The sequence below is a fragment of the Durio zibethinus genome, chromosome 6, assembly GCF_047325235.1.
Source record: "Durio zibethinus cultivar Kanyao isolate XHJ-2024 chromosome 6, ASM4732523v1, whole genome shotgun sequence".
Lineage (NCBI taxonomy): Eukaryota > Viridiplantae > Streptophyta > Magnoliopsida > Malvales > Malvaceae > Durio > Durio zibethinus.
In genome coordinates this window covers 28,471,701-28,493,423 of record NC_143167.1, presented here as the reverse complement: position 1 = coordinate 28,493,423, position 21,723 = coordinate 28,471,701, and the positions used below count along the sequence as shown (strand labels likewise).

Genomic DNA, 21,723 nt, shown 5'->3' with positions numbered 1-21,723 from the left:
GAAGTTAGCTTGCAAATATCATACAGTTTTATATTGACAAGTTCTAATATATATTGTTTTCAGTGGACTTCTACTTTCTTTTTAGTTACAACCCCATGCTGCACAAGTCTGCAGGTAACAATTGGTGGTAAAGTTTTTTGGTTATATTTATCAGGGACCTAACATTGAATACCTTGCCTTCAATACAAGGATGGAGAAAGAGTTTATATGAACAAGGAAGAGAATTGTATGTTTCAATTTATTTCGCAATGATAAAATTGATATTTTGCAACGACATTAACCATTGCTAAAACTCATTTTTCTAGTAGTGTGTTGGGGGATATAAAGAAAAGATTCATAAGCCAGCCATTATAGTGTTTGTCATGTCTAGAGTATCTTTTTGTCTACTAATCAAGCAAATTGGATTCTTAAGGTTTCTTATGCAATCAAAGAGAAAAAAAGGTGAGTGTTTAATTATTTATTTATAGTTGATGATTGAAAATTTTAACTTTCTTCTTGAGAATAGAACAGTGGGAGTGGGGAGACCACATTTCCACTTCACCAGCTGTTTTGAGAGATGCCCTAATTGCTGCCTCTGCATGTATAATGCGTCTCCCATTTCATGAATCTAATGATATTGTTCATGAAAAAAAGGAAATTTAATGATTCTAACATAAAAGTAGTTTTCTCAGAATAATTATAGGTAAAAAGCATATTTCAGTCAAACAGTTGAATGCAAAAATCAGAGGCTGAAAATATATATGCAAAAGGGTTTGCTCCATAACTTTAGTGCTTTTTATTGGAGATTCTATGGATGTTGAGATGAAATGGCAAAGCAGCAAAATGGTGGTCCAAAAATTCTACTTTTCACAGAGGTTATGGCTTGTGAGTTGTACTCTATGCTTGGACAGACAAAGACTTTTCTTAGATATTTACTTTTGAACGCAAAACAAAAACAATTAAAAAAAAATGAAAAACCCAAAGGAGGTGTAACTTTTTCCATTCACTCTTTCAATAATTCAAAGAAAAAATGGGAATGGCCTGATGGTTTCTATAGAATCATCATATGTAAGTTTCTATGTGACTGCTTCAAGGAATTAAGCAGCAAGTACTTTGCTGGTCATACTTCATGCAACTTACCTTTCCCTCCCATTCCCTTGATGAACTTTTCTTTTTTACCAGCTGGAAGAGCTGGTTTTGCATTGGAATTACAACTAATTTTCTAAATTAACTTCACATATGTTAGGCTGATTTAAGAAATGGTTTGCTTGCATATATGATATATCCCAAAATTTTCAAAACTTTGTTGGAAGGAAGCAAAGTTGCATTATTGTCAAAATTAGTGTAAATTGTATAATAAAGCATATGTAAGTATAACCTTCATGATTATTTTTCAAATTTGTTGAAATTCATCTTTTTATACCTTTTATTATCAGAAATTAAAGTATCACGGACAAAAAATTTTATAGCAATCAATGAGTTTATATGAATTGTAGCAGTTACCAATCACTGCCAATTAGTTTCCATCAATAAAATATGAGTTTATATTTTATATACTGGTCATGTATAAATATTATATAATTAGTGAAATATACAATGACATCTTATAAAAAATTAATTCTAAAGCCCTAAAAATCAAAGGCAAATAATCCTAAAACCATTTTTAAATTAATTTTTTACAGGGTGTCATCGCATGGTTTATTGACAGTGTATAACATCTATACACTGACAGTACATCAAATATAAAATTTTTAAATATATAATCTTATTAAATCTTAACTAATTTGTGGATGATGCATGCATTTCATTATCATAGAAAATAAAATCCTAATCCACTTTTCAAATTCATACTTCCAATAATAACAAAAGAATTCAGAAAAATATAGTGCACGATAAAAAATATGAAGATTTGACCAAATATAACAGCTAGGAAATCTACAGTATTTGAAGATAATTTTATAGAAAAAATATAAAATTGTTAGACTTATAAGTATAATTTTTTTTTTTTTAGAAAATGTTGTTTGCCATTAAAGATCATGAAACAACAACAAATAAGGCTGCATACTGCTCAATTGTCCAATTTGGGCATATATTGTTTCTTATGATCTATTATTCTCAGCTTGCAAATCTAGCTAAGTATTTTTGGTTGCAAGTTTGCAAAATTTGATGTAAATGACTAATTCTTTTCTTTTTTTCTTTTTTTTTTTTTTACAAAATTCACTCTTTTCCCTTTCCACAATAGGGGAAAATATAAGGATAATTAATTAGTCTAATTTGTTTTATTGTTTTTTTATTTTTTATTTAAAACAAAAGTAAAAAGAATTTTGGATAAAAAGTAAAAAATATTAAATAGTAAAATTTTAATGTTTGTAAGCAATAAATTGCAAGATTTTACCTTTTATGTGAAACAATTATAATTGATGCTTATTACTCGTTTCAACCAAAAATGTGACATTTTTTATATTTATACCAACCTTTCAATAATGTTTTAGAAAGAAAGAAATAAATAATATACTAAAAAATGAGTAACTAAATAACAAATAAATGAAATCTTATCTTTTATTTTGAATCTATACCCGAGATCAATTAAAATTTCAAATTTCTTTCATTACAAAGCAGTAATATCATTAAGAAAAGCTAGAATGTTATATCACTTTAATTTTTTTGGTAAATTATAAAAAATAATCATTGATTAGATGCCAAATAAATTTGTTCTCTAATGTTTAAAAACTGACACTTTACTTTCTTATGATTTCTTTCACTGATTTTCAAATCAATACTGTTAAAAAAATAACATACATGATATGATATTGTTAAATCTAGATGGGAATTAAAAATTAGAGAAAGAATTAAAGTGCGACAAAGAAAAAATTAAAAGAAATAAAAAAGATAAAAAAGTTTTATTTCAAAATTTATAGAAAAAATCATTAGTTAAGTGTATGTTTAAACCACAAGGAAAATATTTAATCCGCCCTTACCCTTATGATGAGTTTTTTCTTTTTTAATTTATCCTATCTTCTATTATTCCAACTTGCTTTTTAGTAATTTCTTAAAAATAAATAATACTCCAAAAAACAACGACCACATGAAATATTAATTTTTTTGGCTTTATTTTAAATCATAATTTTTCACAGTTTTTTTTTTTTTTTGTTCAAGCATATTAATGCAGTATTAATCTAGCAAAAAAAAAAAAATCTTAATAGGCGTACAAGTAGAAAGTAAGACTATACGAAGTACTGTTTTCGAAATATCATACAAATGCTAGTATATAATATGTATCTTCTAAAGAATATATAGCCTGTTTAAAATTAATTAATTTCTCATAATTAAGTAATTCTGATGCATGAAAGAGTTTGTAAATAGGTTATAGGCTAATTTTTAATTTGTATTCCACTTGATGAGAAATGAGTAAATTTAAACCTAAATATATATAATTGGGGCACAAATTTTATACATGGATATAATGTAAGACAGTCATGCGCTAAGAAACATTATTATATTAATTAAATTAAATTAGCTATATATGCATGATTAATGAAGCTGGAAATTATTACGTCTGCAGTATTAAGATTTAAAGTACTTGCTATTTAAAAATACCCTAATTACTAAAGATTTTGAGATAAAGTGTTGGATTTTTAATTTTAATTATCAGAATTCAAATTCTGACAAAAATTCAAAAAAAGATTTGGAATTTCAAATATATATATATATATATAGTAATATTCCCATATGCTAATTAATTAACAACATAGTGGCATTTATTTTTAATGATAATATATATAAATATGTTCACTTGAAAAGTGGATACTATGATGAAGACAGCAAACGAAAGTAGCTCAGTTCAGTTCATATTCTAATAGCTTAAGACAAATAAAACAAGTAAATAGCATATTCTAACAGCTTAAGACAAATAAAACAAAGGATGTAAATTCATGTCCATAAAAAACACAATGGCTCAAGACTTTTCTTCACTTCAAGCCATAACTCTCCAGTGGGAAAGGGTGCTTCTTGAACGTTGAACATAATCACTTGTTCAGAAGTGCAGTCCTTGACACGAGATGCTTCTCAGAGCCCTGTTCAAAATCAACAGTTCAACACAAAAAAATTGTATAATTAGTTAATCAGTCTTTAAAAAAAATCGAACAAATTAATCAGAGTTCACCATTACTAATCTCAAATATTAATCCCATTTATGGATGATTGATATTATTTGGTATGCCTTAAAAAAAAAAAGAAAAAGAAAAAGGGTTCATTTAAATCAGATAGGAGAGAAGCTTGATAATATGGTCCCATGCAATTACCCTGGTAAATCACCTTGACATTTTATGCTTGATTATATAAACTCTTGACTTAACTAACAAAAATTTTATGGTTATATGCTAAACTTTCTTAAATTCCCATCAATATAATTTATATCCTAAAGGTGTTCAAGGATGATCTCTGAAGTGTTATTTCAACATCTTATATTATAGCAGCTCCTTTTTTTAATATTTAATCTACAGGGTTTGGTTTCTGATTATTAAAATTAAAAGTCCAATACTTTATCAATAATTCATGTAACTGTTGCTATAAAAGCTATTTTAACCATAGAAGAAGTCATTCCTACTTTAAGCTTTGTTTTCAACTTTCCCTATAAAAAGAGAAATTAACTATATATTATATTATGATCAGGAACTAAATTAAGCACTTACATCATCCAGCTTAGTTTGATTGTTGCTTTCCAGCATGAGCCCAAAATGGATATGAGGGAAGTGCGCCCACTGTAGGAATAAAAAGAGGTGGTCAATAACCAAAAACATTTGATATGAAATCTAAAAAGGTCTGTCTTCTGGTCATGTTTTTGCAGCCTTGTGAACTTACATTCTTAGCAGCAGTGCTGAATGCTTCCCTGTGGCTGATTTCAGGATTGTTGGCCTTGATCCTTTGGATCTCCTCTCTACATTAATTGATTATTAGAAACATATAAATAGTAAATCTACAACTAAAAATACAAATTAATGATGTGCAATGTTAAAGAAATTTATTATGGTTTTCGTACTTTATGAACTGATTGTATGCAGAAGGTACTCGCTGCCTCTTCTCAGGAGCTGAAATGAAATAACAATATCTTAATAATGATTTAAATGCGAACTAAAAAAAATTCATGAAGAATTACATAAATTAAAAAAAAAAAAAAAGAAAGAAGAAAAAAGTAATGTGAATTTTTTTTTTTTTTTGCAAAATAAAAAGGAATGAGAAATGATGTAAGAAAAGAAAACCTGGCATTATCTAATAGATGTGATTAACTTACGTCGATTCACTACCCTTTCCTCGGTGACATTGTTCACAGGAGCTCGCATTGAGAATTTGTTGTTGCATCTGGAAGAGGAACCCAAATCGGTTCTGTAATCCTGTGTTGCATAATTGGGTGCCTATAAAAATTTGAAAAATTTTTGTATATCAGATCAACATCAAAAGACAAGTTATGATTACAATCTTTTCTCGAGTGAATTCTCCATTAATCAAGAAAGAGAACTCAGGTTTTCGTTCTTGGGTCATTTTATTTTATGCTGATATAGGGCATTTGCTTTCCTCTGTAGTATTTTTTTTTATGTATAATTAGCTAGTTTTAGGTAAAAGGTGAAAAAGAAAAAAAAAAAAAGGAAATAGAAGTCATTCATGTTAGAGGTAATATTAATAATAGGAGAGGGAGAGGAAACTAAAAAACAAAAAAGAAAAAAAAGAAAGAGGAAGAGAAAAAGCTGAGTAGACTGAAATGATTTTTGAGAGAGAGAGAGAAAAGGAGCAAAACCAGCATTGAAGTGACTGAATCAGTTAGAATTGTAGCATCATTTAAGATACATGGCGGGCATAACCCAGATAGCCAAATCCTTGAGACAAGGGCCCCCAAAATCAGTTTCTAACCAAAGGATCTCTCTCACAAACCCCTTCCTCTCTCAGTTTCCATTTCTTTGTTTCCACAGTTAAAGTTCTCGAAAAGAAATCATTAAACCTAAGAACTCTAACTTACTTGTCAATCAAATCAAGCTACCTAAAGCACACCTTACAAAACAAAAACAAAGACAAAGAAATGCGGCTAAGCATTTGATGGGTCAGGATAATAATACACATAGTTTATGTTTACAGGCCTCCTGACTCACGGCCGCAAAATCCAGCCCTATAGAAAAGCAAATTAAATAGGTTTTGGTCATGGCAGCTGCTAGGTTTCCAGTGACTGCAACCATTTCCATAGAGAAAAATGTTTAGAAATTCTCCATCTAGGTGTTGAAAAGCTTTTGATTTCTTTTTAAAAGAACAAATGTTTACTACCCCGAGAAGCCCTAGGTTTGAAAGGCTTTGAAGAGCCAGAAATAGACATATTTAAATAAATTTTATTTCGACCAGGATCGTATCACCTGAGCATCTTGCCATGACAATGACTGAAATGCAGCTGCCATGTTCACGGACCATAGATTGGTGCAGTGCCCGCATCGGACGGTCACAATATCAAACAGGCTGCTGCATGGAACGCTCACCTGCGCATTTGCCCAATAATCAGCTACTATAATTAAGCAAAATTCAGTTGCAAGTTGTAAAAATAAATGAAAGAAAATCCCAGATCAAATAACATTTCTTAAAATTGGGTTCTCTTTATGATATTGATAAGCTAGCTTCTATTTTCTCCCTACATCAACAATTGAATCAGCTTAAAGAAGAAAAGAAAAAAAGGGCAGGAAACAGAGAAGAAGGTGATTAGGTCAGTAGAATATTGGTCAAGGAAGAAGCATATGCTTCGTGAATTCATGGTGAGAGAAGGAGAAAAGAAATGGGTTTTTTTTTTTCCTTGTTTTTCCTTTGATGGGAAGAAGATAGTGATACTAAAATTTATAGGTGAAGGGTGGGTTTCTTAATGTGTTTGAGTTGGAAGTTTTCTGGGAAATGATCAAAGGTTAATGAGATCATTCATTTTTCTTTTCCCCATTTGCTAAAGAAACTGAATTAGCAGAGGAAGCAGGCTGTGGCAGTATTTTTAGCAAGGTAAAGGTATGTAACAACAGTAGTAAACCAAGGGAGTTGAGGAGTTGTCCTCATCAGATTATCAACAAAATGCCTGTGCTTGAACTTTCGACGATAAAAAATTTACTCTTTTATTTACCAAAAATAACATAATAATAAAAGAAAAGTAATCTCTAGCTAAGCCCTTCCCTCTCCTCCTCTCTCTTTCTCTGGTCTTTGCATTATAACTTTTCTTTGACTGCAAAAGAGGAAGAAAAGGAAAAGTCTAACGATGGAGACCTGACTGGTAAGAAAAACAAGAAAACCCAGAAAAGAAAATCAATAGATTTCAGTAAAAAGAACACGGGAGCTCTGATCGCAGAAGCTAAGACAGCTTTTATCAGGATCTAAAATTTTCTTTCTTTGTAAGATATACATGGAGAATGAAAATACCAAACCAAAACCAAAACCAAAATATGCATAAATAATTAGTTAGTGGCCTTGTTGATAAGAACTGTGCATATAAATAAATAGGCATATCCCTCCATTAAAAAGAAGAGATATATCAGATCAGATACCGCAAGAACTATGTTGCAAAAGTTGCAAGGGATATAGCAGAGTTGCTCAGGTCCAACATCGATGCAGCTCGACATGTCTTTCAAGTAAAAATTAAATCAAAGCTTAGAGCAACCTCTCCTCAACCCCAAGGAGAAAGCAACAAAGAAAACCAAGAAAGAAAAGGTAAAGAAAAGAGAACCAATTGCTTCTCTGTAACAAGTAGCAAAAACCACAAGAAGAAAGCAACACTTGGTAGCCAAAAAAAGAGCTTTTATTCCCTCAACTCCTTGCTTTAAAACCGGGCTATGTATCACAACAGTAAACTAAATGTCCTTTATATATAGAAAATTTTATTCGGAGTGAGAATCAGAAAGGCAAAAAGAAAGAGAGACATAGGATCCAAAGAGGCAATATAAAAGAGAGAGAAGCCAAGCCAATATGGTGAAAAAAACAACATGAAAAAAAAAAAAAAAAAGAGTTGGTAATTCTGTAGTAGTGCCCACGGTAGGCAACAAATGTTGTGACCTGGAAGGGAAAATAAAGGGTGGTTTCTTATGGGAAACCAGATTTAGTTAGAGATGAAAAGGCGGTTCAATTACTCGCTATTGTTCTGGTAAAGAGGTTAGGGTTTGAAGGAAAAAAAAAAAAAAAAGGAAAATTTGGAAGTATTACCAACCCAACCCTGTTCAGATAATGCTTGTTGCTATTATGATGAAATGAGTGTGACTGTGACCCTGACCCCAACCTGTTACATCTTCGGCGGATGAGGGGGGCGAAATTTTTATCTCATTCCTTCTTTACTTCAACTCTATACATTATTCACTTATCTATATTTATTTACCTATAACTATATAATGCTACTTGTATTTACCTCTAACTATGTGATTTTTTTTTTCTTTCATGAATTATTTGATTGCGCAATCAAGGTATATAATCTTTCCTTCTATCTCCTAACCTTGGTCCTTTATATAATTTAAAAAGGACCTGAAAGGGTTGGTTTTTGGTTGATAAAGAAAAAAGATTCTTTTACCCGCTAATTAGGGTTCGATTATTATACAAAACATTTCGAGAATACAAACAAAACTTGAGATCACAAAAAATATATGTACTTTAATGACAAGAATTTTATAATTACAACATCAGGTATATTAATTTATTAGAAACTTAAAATTTTCGTTTTCCTCTAAAATGAGTGATAGTTGAATCATAAAGCCAAAATCGTAACTATATTATTGCATCTAGAAGTGACAACGATTCAAATCGAATTAGATTTAATTTAATTTTTTGAATAATATATAATATTATGAATTTTTAAAATTTAATCCGAATCTAAATCGATTTTCTTTTGAAATTGATCAGATCTGAATTAAATTCTATTAATTCGATTTGGTTTGGTTTATCGGTTTTTAAATTTTATTTTTTTATATATTATTTTAATAAGATTTTTAATATATTTATATATAAAATATTTATTTTTATTTTATAAAAATTTAAAAAATATATAAATTAATTAATATATATAATTCAATTTAGTTCGATATTTTTTGATTTTTCACATTTTAATTCAAAATTTGATCCAAATTTAATATATATATTTAATATCTTAATTTAATCTAAATCGAATAAAAAAAATTGATCCAAACCGAACACTAAAATTTCAAACCAAACACTAAAATTTCAAACCGATTTTTGATTTTTTTCAATTTTTTTTTTCACCTCTAGTGGAGGGTCTTTGATAATGTATGACAAGGGGCAGTCGTGGACCCTATTACAGTTGGATTTCCAAAGGTTTTTAAGTCCGACCGTATTAAGCAATGACTGCCCATGAGGCAAGTTGTCTTTGCTGTAAATAGGAAGAGAAATTTTACTATTCTGATTTTTGCAAATAGAAAGGTTAGATCATACGGTGCATGAATCTTTCTTTGCCACTGGCGCAGTAATTTAAAGTTAAAAGATATAGTATTAATTTCTTGTTGGTACGTGTTTTTGTTCTGTAACAGAGAAAGTAATTTCAACGTAAATTTGAAATATATATTTTTATGGTGGTGTGCCTCTCTCTCTGAAATATTGCATTGCTTTGTAGTTTGAACCAAGGACTTGAGGCAGCAGGAAAGTAATGGCGTGTCTGTATCTCACTACCTCACTGATCATCACTGTGTAACTTATTGTTGCACATAATTTGAAGAAAATCAAACTGGTAGAATAAACTTTAGAGGAGAAGGTAATTTCTATTGTGTAAGCCTATTTGGATTGAAATTAAAAAAGAAAGGAAAAAGGAAAATGAGAATTAATAACGAAGGTAAAAAAATTTCGATTATTCTTTTTTAATTATCTTATCATGAGTTATCCATCCTTGAGAATATCTTTTGAGTAGTGATCTATCCTTATTTCTTCTCCAATCCTTGAAAAGTAATTTACATCCTTTTCTTTTGCAAGTAGGAATTTTGTTTTTTAAGAGTATATATATATATATATATATATATATATATATATATATTTCTAGATTTTACCAGACGAACATAAAGGGTGCACACTCTCGATCAGTCTCGTTACAACAATATAACCTTGATTGACAAGAAAATAAAACTCTTTCTTTTTTTTTTTTTTCGTTTGGACTAATTCTTGTGAGTGTATAAGTAGTAATTTACACCATTATAATTTGCAATGAATCTATCTTTTCACATTAATTTGCACCTTCTTTTGGATCTGACAATGTCTTTTTTTTATCTTTTTTTTTTTGTTTTTGCAGAGATTCTGGGCTTTTCTTCCCTCTTCTTCTTTTCGCAGGTGATTTTGGGGCATTATTTATAAAGCAAAAGGAAGATCAAAATGTTAGATTTTTTGATATTTTGATCAACTACGATTAGAGTGATCACCGGCTCTATGTGTTTTAATTAGCCTCAACAATAATAGAATTATTATTATTTTTGAAAGATCTTATTAGAAAGAATTAATTGGAAGTTGACACCAAAATATAAGTATTTCCTCTCTATTTAAAAAGATTTTATTGTAACCGACTATCCCTTAGATCAATTGGTACTTGAAGGCTATGAGTTCGAGAGAATTAAGATATGTAATATCCTCTTCAGTCAAGTATATAGTAGGATAAGAGGGTTTAAAAGTAGATTAAAAACTAAAAAAAAAAAAGAGATTGTATTGTACCTTCATGATACCTAAATACTAACTACTTAGCAAATTTCTGGCTAATGTGTTGGGCCAACATGTAATAACTCAATTTATTTTAATTTGTTAATTGCTACACACTCTAAAATTCTATGTTTAAGCTTGGGTGGTAGCGACGGTGACTCAATTTATCACATCTTGCATTTAAGGTCATTTTATTTTTAGATTATGTCCAAATATTTTCAGTTTGACTAAAATATAGTCAAGAATTATTATTATTTTTTAATTGTGTCATTCTTATGTTAGACGGATGTCATATGGGATTCAGATTTCACTAAGTAAACTCATTTTCACATTAACTTGTGATAAAATTAAGTTCCACCTATTCTCAAATTGGGTTTTTGGTCTTCAAGAATGTGATCAATTAAAACATTCCTTTCGAATAACTCTAATTTTGCGGTAATTTCAATTTCAAAAACCAAATAATTTTACACAAACTAAAATGGGTTCGTTTGGGTTTCTTTAAAAACTTAACTAAATGAGGATCAAATTCGAGGGTTTATTTCTCAATAATATCATTAGATTGGGATGCCTCAAATTGGATTGTTACGAGATTACACGTATAAATAAACGTTATAATAAAAATTAATTTCCCAACACGTATGACATAATTATTTTGTTTAAGACAAAATAAAAAAACAAAGTAAATAAATTAATAAATCAATATAAAATTAAATCAAATTTACATATAGTAAAATTTGAATTTGACTTATAAAATAAAAAAAAAATCTTTAGTGAATAATTAAAATTAAAAAAAAAAAGCAAAAAGACGCTTCTATCCCAGATTTCAAAATTTTAATTGATAATTTGACTCTAATTGGTCAAATAGATCTTCACTCGAAAACCATTAAACCATGAATTCAGACAACTCAATTTCACGAGCACAAAGTAGCATAGCTTAAAACATAGGATGGTAAAATTTAATTTTTCTTTCAATAGCATAGTAGCATATTTATCACATTTTACTAGTCCAACTAACTGAACAGAAAAGCCACATGATTGAAAATTAATTACATAATTTTAATATCGTTATCAATTATTTTTAAATTGATTTTTTATAAAAGCATGAGAATTATTAAATTTTTAAAAATTAAAATCATTAAACATTTAATCGAAAATCAATTGACAGTAGATAAACAAAATCTAATTTAGTTATAAGACCATATGATATTTAAGACTTAATAGATGAGGGATATTACTTTGAAAGGCCCCATTACAAGTAAGCAGAACTACCATGTGATAAATTTAGAAAGGTAATAAGAAAATAAAACAAATATTAAGCTTTGATACATATTAAGTATTTAACTTAAAACCATTTGATAATATATAGAGAAATCTAATTTGAATATAAAACCACAAAAAAATCCAAAATTTAATAGGTATGGGATAATATCATTTTAATCAAGATGAAAGGGATTAAAACTGTTGAATTGAATTGTAAACAAACCAAATTTAGACTTCGACCTATAGTTATTTATAATCTATATCTATTCTATATATAAAAGCATGAATGCAAATGAACTTTTGAACTAAGGAAAATGAACATTATTGTTCATTATATTATTTATTTTATTTTAGTTTATGGTGGAGTTAAGGCTTAGATATATAATATATATTAATTAAAGTAAAACAAGAATTAAATTTTCATAGCAATATTAAAAAACTTAAAAGTTCAATATGTGCTTCGCTTGAAATTTTAAAACATTCATCTCCTCTTATTGCTTTACGTAATTGTATGAATGTCACTCTTTAAATCTTATTTATTAAAACTAATATTCTTGGTTACATATGTCTTAATTTATATTAATCTTATTAGAAGTATATATGTGCAATAATGCTTGTTTTCATTTTATATATTAAGGTTCCTCCTTTGATTGGTAGCTAGAGCAATAAATTTCTCTAAATTCTGTTTGTCAACCACCCTAGCTAATAGCTGCCACCTGAAGCTTGGGAGAGCTTCTCTTGAAGAGAGTCAGCCAGCTGCATCACCAATATTTTTAATAGCTCATTTTTTTCCAAATCAAAATTAATGACATTATTGTATACAAATATTATACAAAAAATATATATATTACTTTTCGTTATTAATGTTTTTTTTTATTTAAAATTGACAAAAATTGAACATTGATCACAAAATTTAAGAGTTGAACACATTATCAATAGATCACACCTTCAATTTCATGTCATTACTTTTGTCTTTAGTTATGTGTGATATCTTGTACTAAGTTTTTTTTCCTATAAAATTAACATTAAATACATTCATAAAGTGGAATATGACAAAGTTATAACCTTTATAAGTTCCACTGCCTAAACTTTTACTAATACTTAAAATATTCATCAGTTTAGATTAGAAATTAACAAGAAGAAAAGAAAGAGAACTTATGCTAAAAGGAGAGTTTCAATCCCAATTTGTTACTTTGGAAAGTTGCATAGTACTTTTTTCTTTTTAACAAATGAGGTTATAGTTTAGTGATAAGGGAATAAGTTAGGATTTGAACTCCAAATATGCTGGATGTCAACTTTTAATAGTAATTATATGAATTAATTAACTGAATTAAGTTCAAAATTCATTATGATTAGTATACAACTTATTTACATATATCATATTATTATTTACAGCATTATTATTTTGATCCTTATTTTTTAATAAGGACCATTTTCACTTGACCCAAAAAGTGAACCAAAAACTAAATGTTTTGAAAAAGTTATAGAAATCAAGTTCTGAAATTGAGGAACTAGGTCCCAAAAGCAAAGCTAAAGTTCTCTCTTGTGACTACTAGATCTTTCAATAAAAATTATTACTATCTCCTAAATTCAAAAAAGGAAGCACAAGAAAACATAGCCCTTTGGGGATCTTCGGCCAAAACCAGTAGTTTCTTTAGAGAAGTTAATATTGAAAATGTTCCTACAATTGGAGGGAGTCAGAGGGTAGTGTCCCCCTGAGATAATCCAGGTTGAAAAGGCAACCAATGTGTTACTGCTCTTTTATGACTAGGCTTTGTAAATCCATGCACAAAAGAAATGAAAAAGATAGAACCAGCCAACCTATAGTGCCTAGTGGAGCCTCATGTTTCTTCTAGCACTTCTTGAATGGTTTGGAGCAAAACTACAAAAAGAAAAGAAAAAAATTGCATTTTTTTCTTTATTGTTCTTTGAAAGAAATAGCTAGCTTTTTTTTTGGACCAGTAAAGAAATAGCTAGCTGGTGTACTTTTTTAATTTTGTTGGGTTTAGGAAAAGAGAAAAATATACCAAAGACTAGGGTTTGAGAAAGTACTAGCGTTTTATCAGGGTTCATTTTTATTTTTATTTTGCTTTATCAAGTACAGTTAAATTGGGAGAAACAAGACTTGAAAATGGAATTTTGTTCATGATAGGTAGATAAGCACAGCTGTGTCTATTATCAGGTTATGATCAATTAAAAGCAACAGAATTAGTACAATTTTTATGTATATGTATCTTTCAATAATCAAGGGAATGTTTGGGGCGGGGAACGCCTAGATTAAGTGAATCTAGCTTTAGGTCATGGACCACAGTGTTAGGTCAGAAGTACTCAGGGTCCCTTTTTTCTTTTTTTTTCCAGAACGAATCACAAGGTTATATTAACATGGTAACCAATATATATAGATAGATAGATTAAGTGACTTGACAAGTATTTTTTTTTTTTGTTAAATTAATTTTTTAATTATTTTAAATAAATGTTTCATTCAATTTGATAGAATATAAGAACTTCACTTACACTTATTGTGAACTTGATAATTTTTCTTAAAAATTATATGTAAGAAATGAAAATTTTTTAACTAATGAGACTTTGGTTTAGTGTAAAAAATATACCTTAATATCTTGAGATTTTAAGTTTTAGTTCTATTGTTTGTTGGTTTAATCTATTCAATTTTATATTAACTTTGTTTAATTATGTTATTTGAATTTATTCTTTTAAAATAAATGTTTTTAACCTTTACTCATTGACATATTCCTTCCATTCCCCCCCCTTTTTTTTTCTGTCTTTCATTTTTTGAATATCTGAAAATTATGTATTTTAAACATCATTTCTCTTATTTTTATATTTTAAAACTATTGTCCTATATTTTTAAACTTTTTAACATTAAAAATCTTAATATTTCAGTTTTATAAAAAAAAAATTTAATATAAAACACACTAAAATTAAAAATTTTTTGTGAAAGTCAAACCAAGACAACAAACCAAATGAGAAGAGAGTCTGTCAGTTCTAAAAGTATCCCTACCTTAATAATCCATAGACATGTGAATTTAAGGTATCAAAATAAAACTTTTAGCTATAGAGAGAGAAAAGGATAGAAATAGATGTGGTAAAGTAGAGAAAAAATTTTTGGAAGATTAAGTGATTTATGTAGAATCTATTGATTGCATTTAAAATTTAATAGTTATTTAATTTTTGGTATTTTTATTGTTTGTACAGGGCTATATTTCATTAACTATAATTGTCAGCAATTTCTTTCTAAAATAAAACACCCTTTAACAATGCTTTTATCATTACCAGCTTTTGTTTTAAGGATTAGTAAGGAAAGGACTAGGGAGTTAGCAAAATCCCCATTGAATATAAAGTATGTAACGCTCAACAGAAAGGATCCAAATAAAAGTTTGAAAATGGGAAACACAAAATCTTTGGCCTCCTTCACTGCAACAAAACATAAATGGTATATTGAAAAGTGTGCTGGTTTTTTTACTTTAACCAAGCTACATGCTAGCTGCTGCATCCTGCATGTAGTTCATACTACTTTGAACTTTGAAGAAAGGAAAAAGTCATAACAAATACAGAATCTCATGCATGTATCAGCATATTAAAATAAAATAAAATAAATTTAACTGCCATTTAATGGCAAAGACTCTGCAACTCTCTGCCTGCATTGTTGGCCGTGGGTAGCACTCCCTCCATTTCATTTCATAGGCCTGAAAAAGTTCTTGTCTTTTCTTCTTTTCCAGCAACTTAATACCTTTCCTTTGCTGTAATTAATGGTATAATTTGCATATTTGGTATTAATATTTTATTACATGCCGCAAGGGCTAGCTAGAGGCACATTGATACATCAACATTCTGTCTTTCAAGGAATTTGGTTTTTTGCTCAAACTCTTTCACGGAAATTTTGCCGGTAGGTGATATATATAATATAATATAATATAATTTCTGCTCTTTTTTTTTTTTTGGTTACTGGCTACAATAAATTTTGTGGAGAGCTGATCAGTTTTCTTCTTTTTATAAGGCCTAGAAGGTAGTAGCTGTCTTTATCCAAGATTGGTGTGGAACATCAAGGATTCAAGATAGGTAATGCCAGATTACCAATAGGTATTCAATGTCTTGATCATTTCTTTTCCCCGGAATTTCTCTCCAACTTTCTGGACTTAATGATTTTCAATTCCAATGTGCACACTGATATATTGATCATCATGTGGAGTGTAGTGTTCTTGGGGGTCAAATCTCATGTGACAATCTTGATTTGGATAGTTCCTGAAAAGAAAAGAAGGCGTTGCCTTTGAGCTTCACCAGCCATCCAATACCAAAAAAAGAGTGTTTTTATCTAGTTGTTTTTTTATGTCTGCATCATATCTGAAAGCGTTCACACGGAGTAGCATAAACAAAAAGACAGATCTTGCAAATCCTTACTTACTCCTCGCCTTTTTTTTTTTTTTAATTGCATATGAAAGGGTTTATGGCTAGCAGTGAAAGAGATACATAAGATGGTATCTTGAAGAAATCAATGCGTATATGGTACCCGAAGTCTGCAACATTAGTAGCCTTGAGCTAAGTTTTTGTGAATTATGTCATGTGATTGATCCGAAGCCTTCATAATTAAAGGCATATATATGCAGTATGGACCTAGATATATTTCCTTATTTCTCATTATGACTCTGATGTTCGAAAAACTTCAGCTTAATTTCCAAATCAAACATCAGTTAGCTATAAAAATTAATCACCATCCAGTTCATAAAAACATCAGCATCAGACAAGGTATAAGCTCAACATGGGAGCATGACAAACTACCAACAGGGGTACCTAAGACAGTACTGAAACATTGACGAATTGAAAACCAAAACCCGTTGCTTCTTTTAGTAAAGAAAGCAATCTCATTATTTAAGAAGAATAATGATACACGACATTATGTAATCAACTGATCATCAGTACTCTTGTACATGTTTAAACGTCCACGAGTCTACTTTTAATGGACGGTTGGAATAAGAGTGAATGATTAAAGAAATGAATTTCAGGGGGGTAACTGTAATTCCATAAAATAAAAAACTTTTACAAGTTTGGTACTTTTGGTACTAATTTAAAGAGGTTTAATGGACAACATTGGACATCTTACTGTTAGATATCAGATTTTTCAACCCTAAATCAGCACCTTTTTTGCTGATTTGTTCAATTAGAACTTCGAGATGTTTATGATGGCTTCCACATAGAAGAAACTTGCAAGGGATTTCTTGAACAGTGGCTATATATATGTATATAATCAACCCATAGTTTCGAAATCAAGGTAACAATGAATTAATCGTACAACTGGTAACCTAGCTAAGCACGCATCACCATGAAATTTTTTGGTCCTAGCTTCTCTCTTGAAAACTTGATTTCCCTTTAAACTCTCCCTCAATTCCATTTCTCAATCCCTAGTAGAGAGGATCTTGGGCATTATACTAAGTACAGAATTTCAATTACAGTTTCTTTAATATAATTTTTTTTTTAAATTATGAAAGGTGAGAATAGGATAAAGAACTCAATTCTATGTACATAATTGTCGTATTTTCAAGGCACCTTGGCATATGCGAATGGCACCAACACCTACCAATTTAATGGATCATATTAGATCTTTTTCCATAGGATATAGAAGCCCGCCTCCGTTGAAAACAAAGGGAAACATTACTTATGAACATTAATTAGATTGGAAACATATGAACAAGGTTACATGTTTCAGAAATGATAGCTATAGCTGGTCCTTAAGCATTCATACCCGGTAAATTATTTTGGTCCCTACTGGTTTGTACCCAAAAAATAAGAAAAGGGTTCTGAAAATCACTGCTTTAAAATGCTCTTTCTACCCTTTTAAAAGCTCTCTGGTAAAAGTAAAAGGGTAGCTCATAAATACTAGACCAGGAAGATATACTTTCAGTTTTGTAATTATTTTCACCATAATTGAAATAGAAATTAAATTCAGTAATTGTTCCTTACACCTACATCCATCGGCTTTGCTTTTATTGACAATGAAGACAGATGTAATTCTCTTTCAGACTTTTGAATTTTGATAAAACAAATCACTGATAAAAGCTCTAATTCTTCAATATTTCAGATATATATATATATATATATATATTCCACTTTCCACCTTTTTTTTTCCAGTCTGAACTCTGAAGTCTGGACCGCCTAGATATTGGCTGTTGTGGCCTGTTGTAACTTTCTCAAGTATTTTTCTGAATTGTAGCTAGCCTCGTAGACTGAATCTGATCAATCAAAAACTGAGACCCGTCGAGGGCCAGCCTTAACTTTCCAGGGGGTTTAATATTAGCAAAAAATAAAAACAAAAATTACACGAGAAAAGATTAAAATAAGTGGAGAGCAAATACACCAAACTTACTCTCTCAGAGATGGTGACAGGAACATAACGTATACATTTAGTTGCTAATGATCTCTCTGGAAGGTCAGAATCATCCATGAAATTGCATGTGCATCATATGATTTGTGTTTCATTATGGTGCTGGTGAATTAGGCTTACTATTTTTTGGTCGAATGAATCAAAGCGGGGATCAATAATTATTATCATGTTAATTTTCCGTACATCAATGGACTAGGGTTTGGTTAGAAATTTGGAATATCATTGTTCAATTTGCATCTGACAACTCACAATCGCCCTAGAATTCTTATATTTTGGATGGTGTAGGAATTAGCTAGACGGCAAGCTAGTTTGCTGGTTATTAATCTCACACCTATTAAATATTATTTTAAAAAGTAATTTCATAAATCCATTGAATTAAATTCTGAATTTTTTTTTTTTACTAATAATCACTAATACAACATTAATCTTTTTACTATCATGAGAATTGAAATATGAAAATGCATCTTAATTACTTGTTCTCCGAAGTATTCTATAATAAGAATGAATCTAACATTCAAAGTTTAAAGCCTAATTAATTAAGCCGTTGTCTAGTTGTTTCAAGTATATGTCGAAACCAAAAAAAATTATAAATTAAGTTTCTTTAATTAGTGGTTTTCACCAATGGTCTGCCTATTTAATTAAGAGGCCTATATAAAGGAAGTGCTGTTTTTCTCTTCTTTTTTTTCCCCAAAATGTACTTTGTGTCCCACATCAAATTACAATCAATTGCAATCCTAAATCTTAAAAGTTTTGGAAGACAGCTAACCCACGTTGGGGTAAGAAAAAAAGAAAGAAGAAAAAGATGAGTAATGAAGGTACCAGCTGTGAACATTAAATACAGGTTTCTTTCAGCCCAGTGGCGTTTGTTGTGTAGCCCAGGGTGTTGGGTCTGCAGCAATGGCTTCTGGGTCTTCGGCCTCACCAAAATAAAAAAAGTGTGTGTAGCTAAGTCTTTTACTTGTCAACATAATTCAATCTACTTCAACTTGTCACACGGTTTCCCCACTGCCCTTTCTTGGGTTTTACGGCTGATTTTCAACTTCAAAAAAATATATATTATTATTGCTGATCAGGGGCCCTCAAGAGTTCACAATTTGTGGCTCCTTTTTGCCTTTCTTTGTTCCTTTTAAATTTTCTTTTGGATGTGAAATATTCCAATAAATATAGAAGGAAATTCCATTAACTCAATGTTATATAATTTCATTTTCAATGACCCACACATATATTTATCATGTGAGCTGATAGATAATTTATGGATTGGACCACTTCTTTCATTGATACCTTGTAGTTATGTGCAAATTCAAATTTCGAAGGGATGGTTGAAAACTTGATTTTATGTTCAGAAATCAGAATTCTGTACATTAACAGGTTTTATAAATGGTCCCCCAATTGGTTTTATGGGCACTTGCTTGAGTCCAAAACTGTCCATGAAAAAGGTGGCCCACGAATTAAATGGATCAGATGAACAATCCACACGAATCTTGGGCTCCTAATATAATAGAATTTCCTTGCTTTCATTTTGCTGCCCTGCTCATTTTTTTTTCCTTGATTTGACAGTTTTGTCTGAAAAATTTTATGAAAATTTTACCCTATATTTGTGTGTTATTAGGGAACAAAATTTGGATATCATTAAAAAAAAGAGAGGCTGTTATGAACACAACTAAAATAATCAAATGTTTGATTTTTTAAATATTTTTAAAAATATTTTAATAAATATTAGAATTTTAATTTCAATAATCATGATTCTAACAACTTCATGTATTAAAAAACCTAAGATACTGTCTGTTTATGTTTATATTACGACAACCTTAAACATATCAAATTTATTTTAAGAAAAGATGTTTTTTCTTTGATTATATTGGTTATGCTCAGGGATTAAATATTGTCTTTTGCTTAACCATAACCAAATGTGAGTGAATATGATTAACATTTTCTGAAATTTGTGTTGGATAATTTGTTCATCAAATTTAGGCCCATATTACCACCAGAAGAGTAAAAGATCAGTTAGGTTTATTTATATTGTCTTATGACAGGGAGGATCAGTTGTTTTGGTTTACAGGGCTTCAGATGATATCCTTTCGGTATATTCGACTCACAATTTGCTATTAGGTGTTCTTCATATCAATATTAATGGGTTAAAGTTGTAAAAACTAAATGTGCTAGTATTTTTTGTGGTTAGTATTGTATAATAGAATCCTAATAATAAGGGCGTGCGTGGCTATAGGAATTTCAAATTCAGTCTCCTGTTCAAAATGTCATGATCAGATTGTATCGTTATTTCACTTGCTTAAAGATTGCAACGTTTTCGTTCTTTGTTCCTATAGGATTTGATCAGTTTTAATCTTGTCAGGAATAATGTTATACGTGATAGAATTCATTGGCCGATTTTGATACGCATTTGGTTGCTGGAATATTTGAAAATGGATGACTAAATGCATATTTGAGGAGGAATTTTACTTACCTGATTATGCAGTTAATATTGTCGTAGACGGGGCAAGAGAATTTATTGCTTAGCGTGAAATCAAAGGAGTTGCTTCTATTAATCAAGTTTCACATATTGCTTGGAAATCTCCTCTATCTACTTTTATTAAAATTAATGTGGATGGTTCTGTTTCTTTTAATCCAAGTGATTTGGGTATATGAGATATTGCAAGGAATTTTGATGGCTACTGGATGTTTGGGTCTGCTAGAAAAATTGGATATAGTTGGATGCTTAAAACTAAATTGTATCTATCTCAAATGAGGTTGAAGCTACCGTAGGATAAAGGTTGTAGATGAGTGGTTACTGAATCAGATTCTCTACTAACAGTTAAAAAGGTTACAAGCTCTATTTTTGCACGAGATCCACTTTACCATGTTATTCATTAATGTCAATAGTTCACCAGTAGAGATTGTGGTTGTAGAATTCTTCATAGAGGCAAATTTTTGTGCTGATTATTGGATTAGCTGGGCTTTTAGTCAAAGTGATGGTTATTATATATTAGATGACCCTTCAATAAATTTGGTTTGATTAATGCAATAATACCTATTAGGGTAAAGCCTAGAGCCTTAAGATTGTAAGTAGTTTTACCACTTATTTGCACCAAAAAAAAAAAAAAAAAAGCTTAAAGGGTATTAAAAGAATCCTTATACCATAACTAAAACATTATCCAAGCCTTTTTTTATTATTATTATAATCAATCAACCATTCTAATATTTATTTACATCAAATTAAGATTTTATTTGGATGAAAAAATTAATATCGTTAATTTTTTTTAATTAAGATAAAATTTTATGTAATATCAATAAAATAAATAAAAATGTGTTATGTTGCACAATTAATATGTGAGAAAATTAAATAAAATAAATTTTTTTTATTTTTTTATACCTCTTTCACTTTTTCATTAAAATCTTTTTAAGAGTTTAATTTA

General features: G+C 29.6%; 1 protein-coding gene across 1 annotated transcript; it reads right to left on the bottom strand.

Moving 5' to 3' along the window:
- Window positions 1–3,712: 3,712 nt before the first annotated feature.
- Window positions 3,713–7,921, bottom strand: LOC111285610 (axial regulator YABBY 5-like). Its single transcript, XM_022875138.2, has 7 exons — window positions 7,533–7,921; window positions 6,375–6,494; window positions 5,270–5,390; window positions 5,018–5,066; window positions 4,840–4,915; window positions 4,671–4,739; window positions 3,713–4,052 (listed from the first exon to the last, which is right to left on the bottom strand). The coding sequence occupies exons 1-7, from the start codon at window positions 7,605–7,607 to the stop codon at window positions 4,005–4,007; spliced, it is 558 nt and encodes a 185-aa protein (XP_022730873.1). The 5' UTR covers window positions 7,608–7,921; the 3' UTR covers window positions 3,713–4,004.
- Between the last annotated feature and the right edge of the window lie 13,802 nt (window positions 7,922–21,723).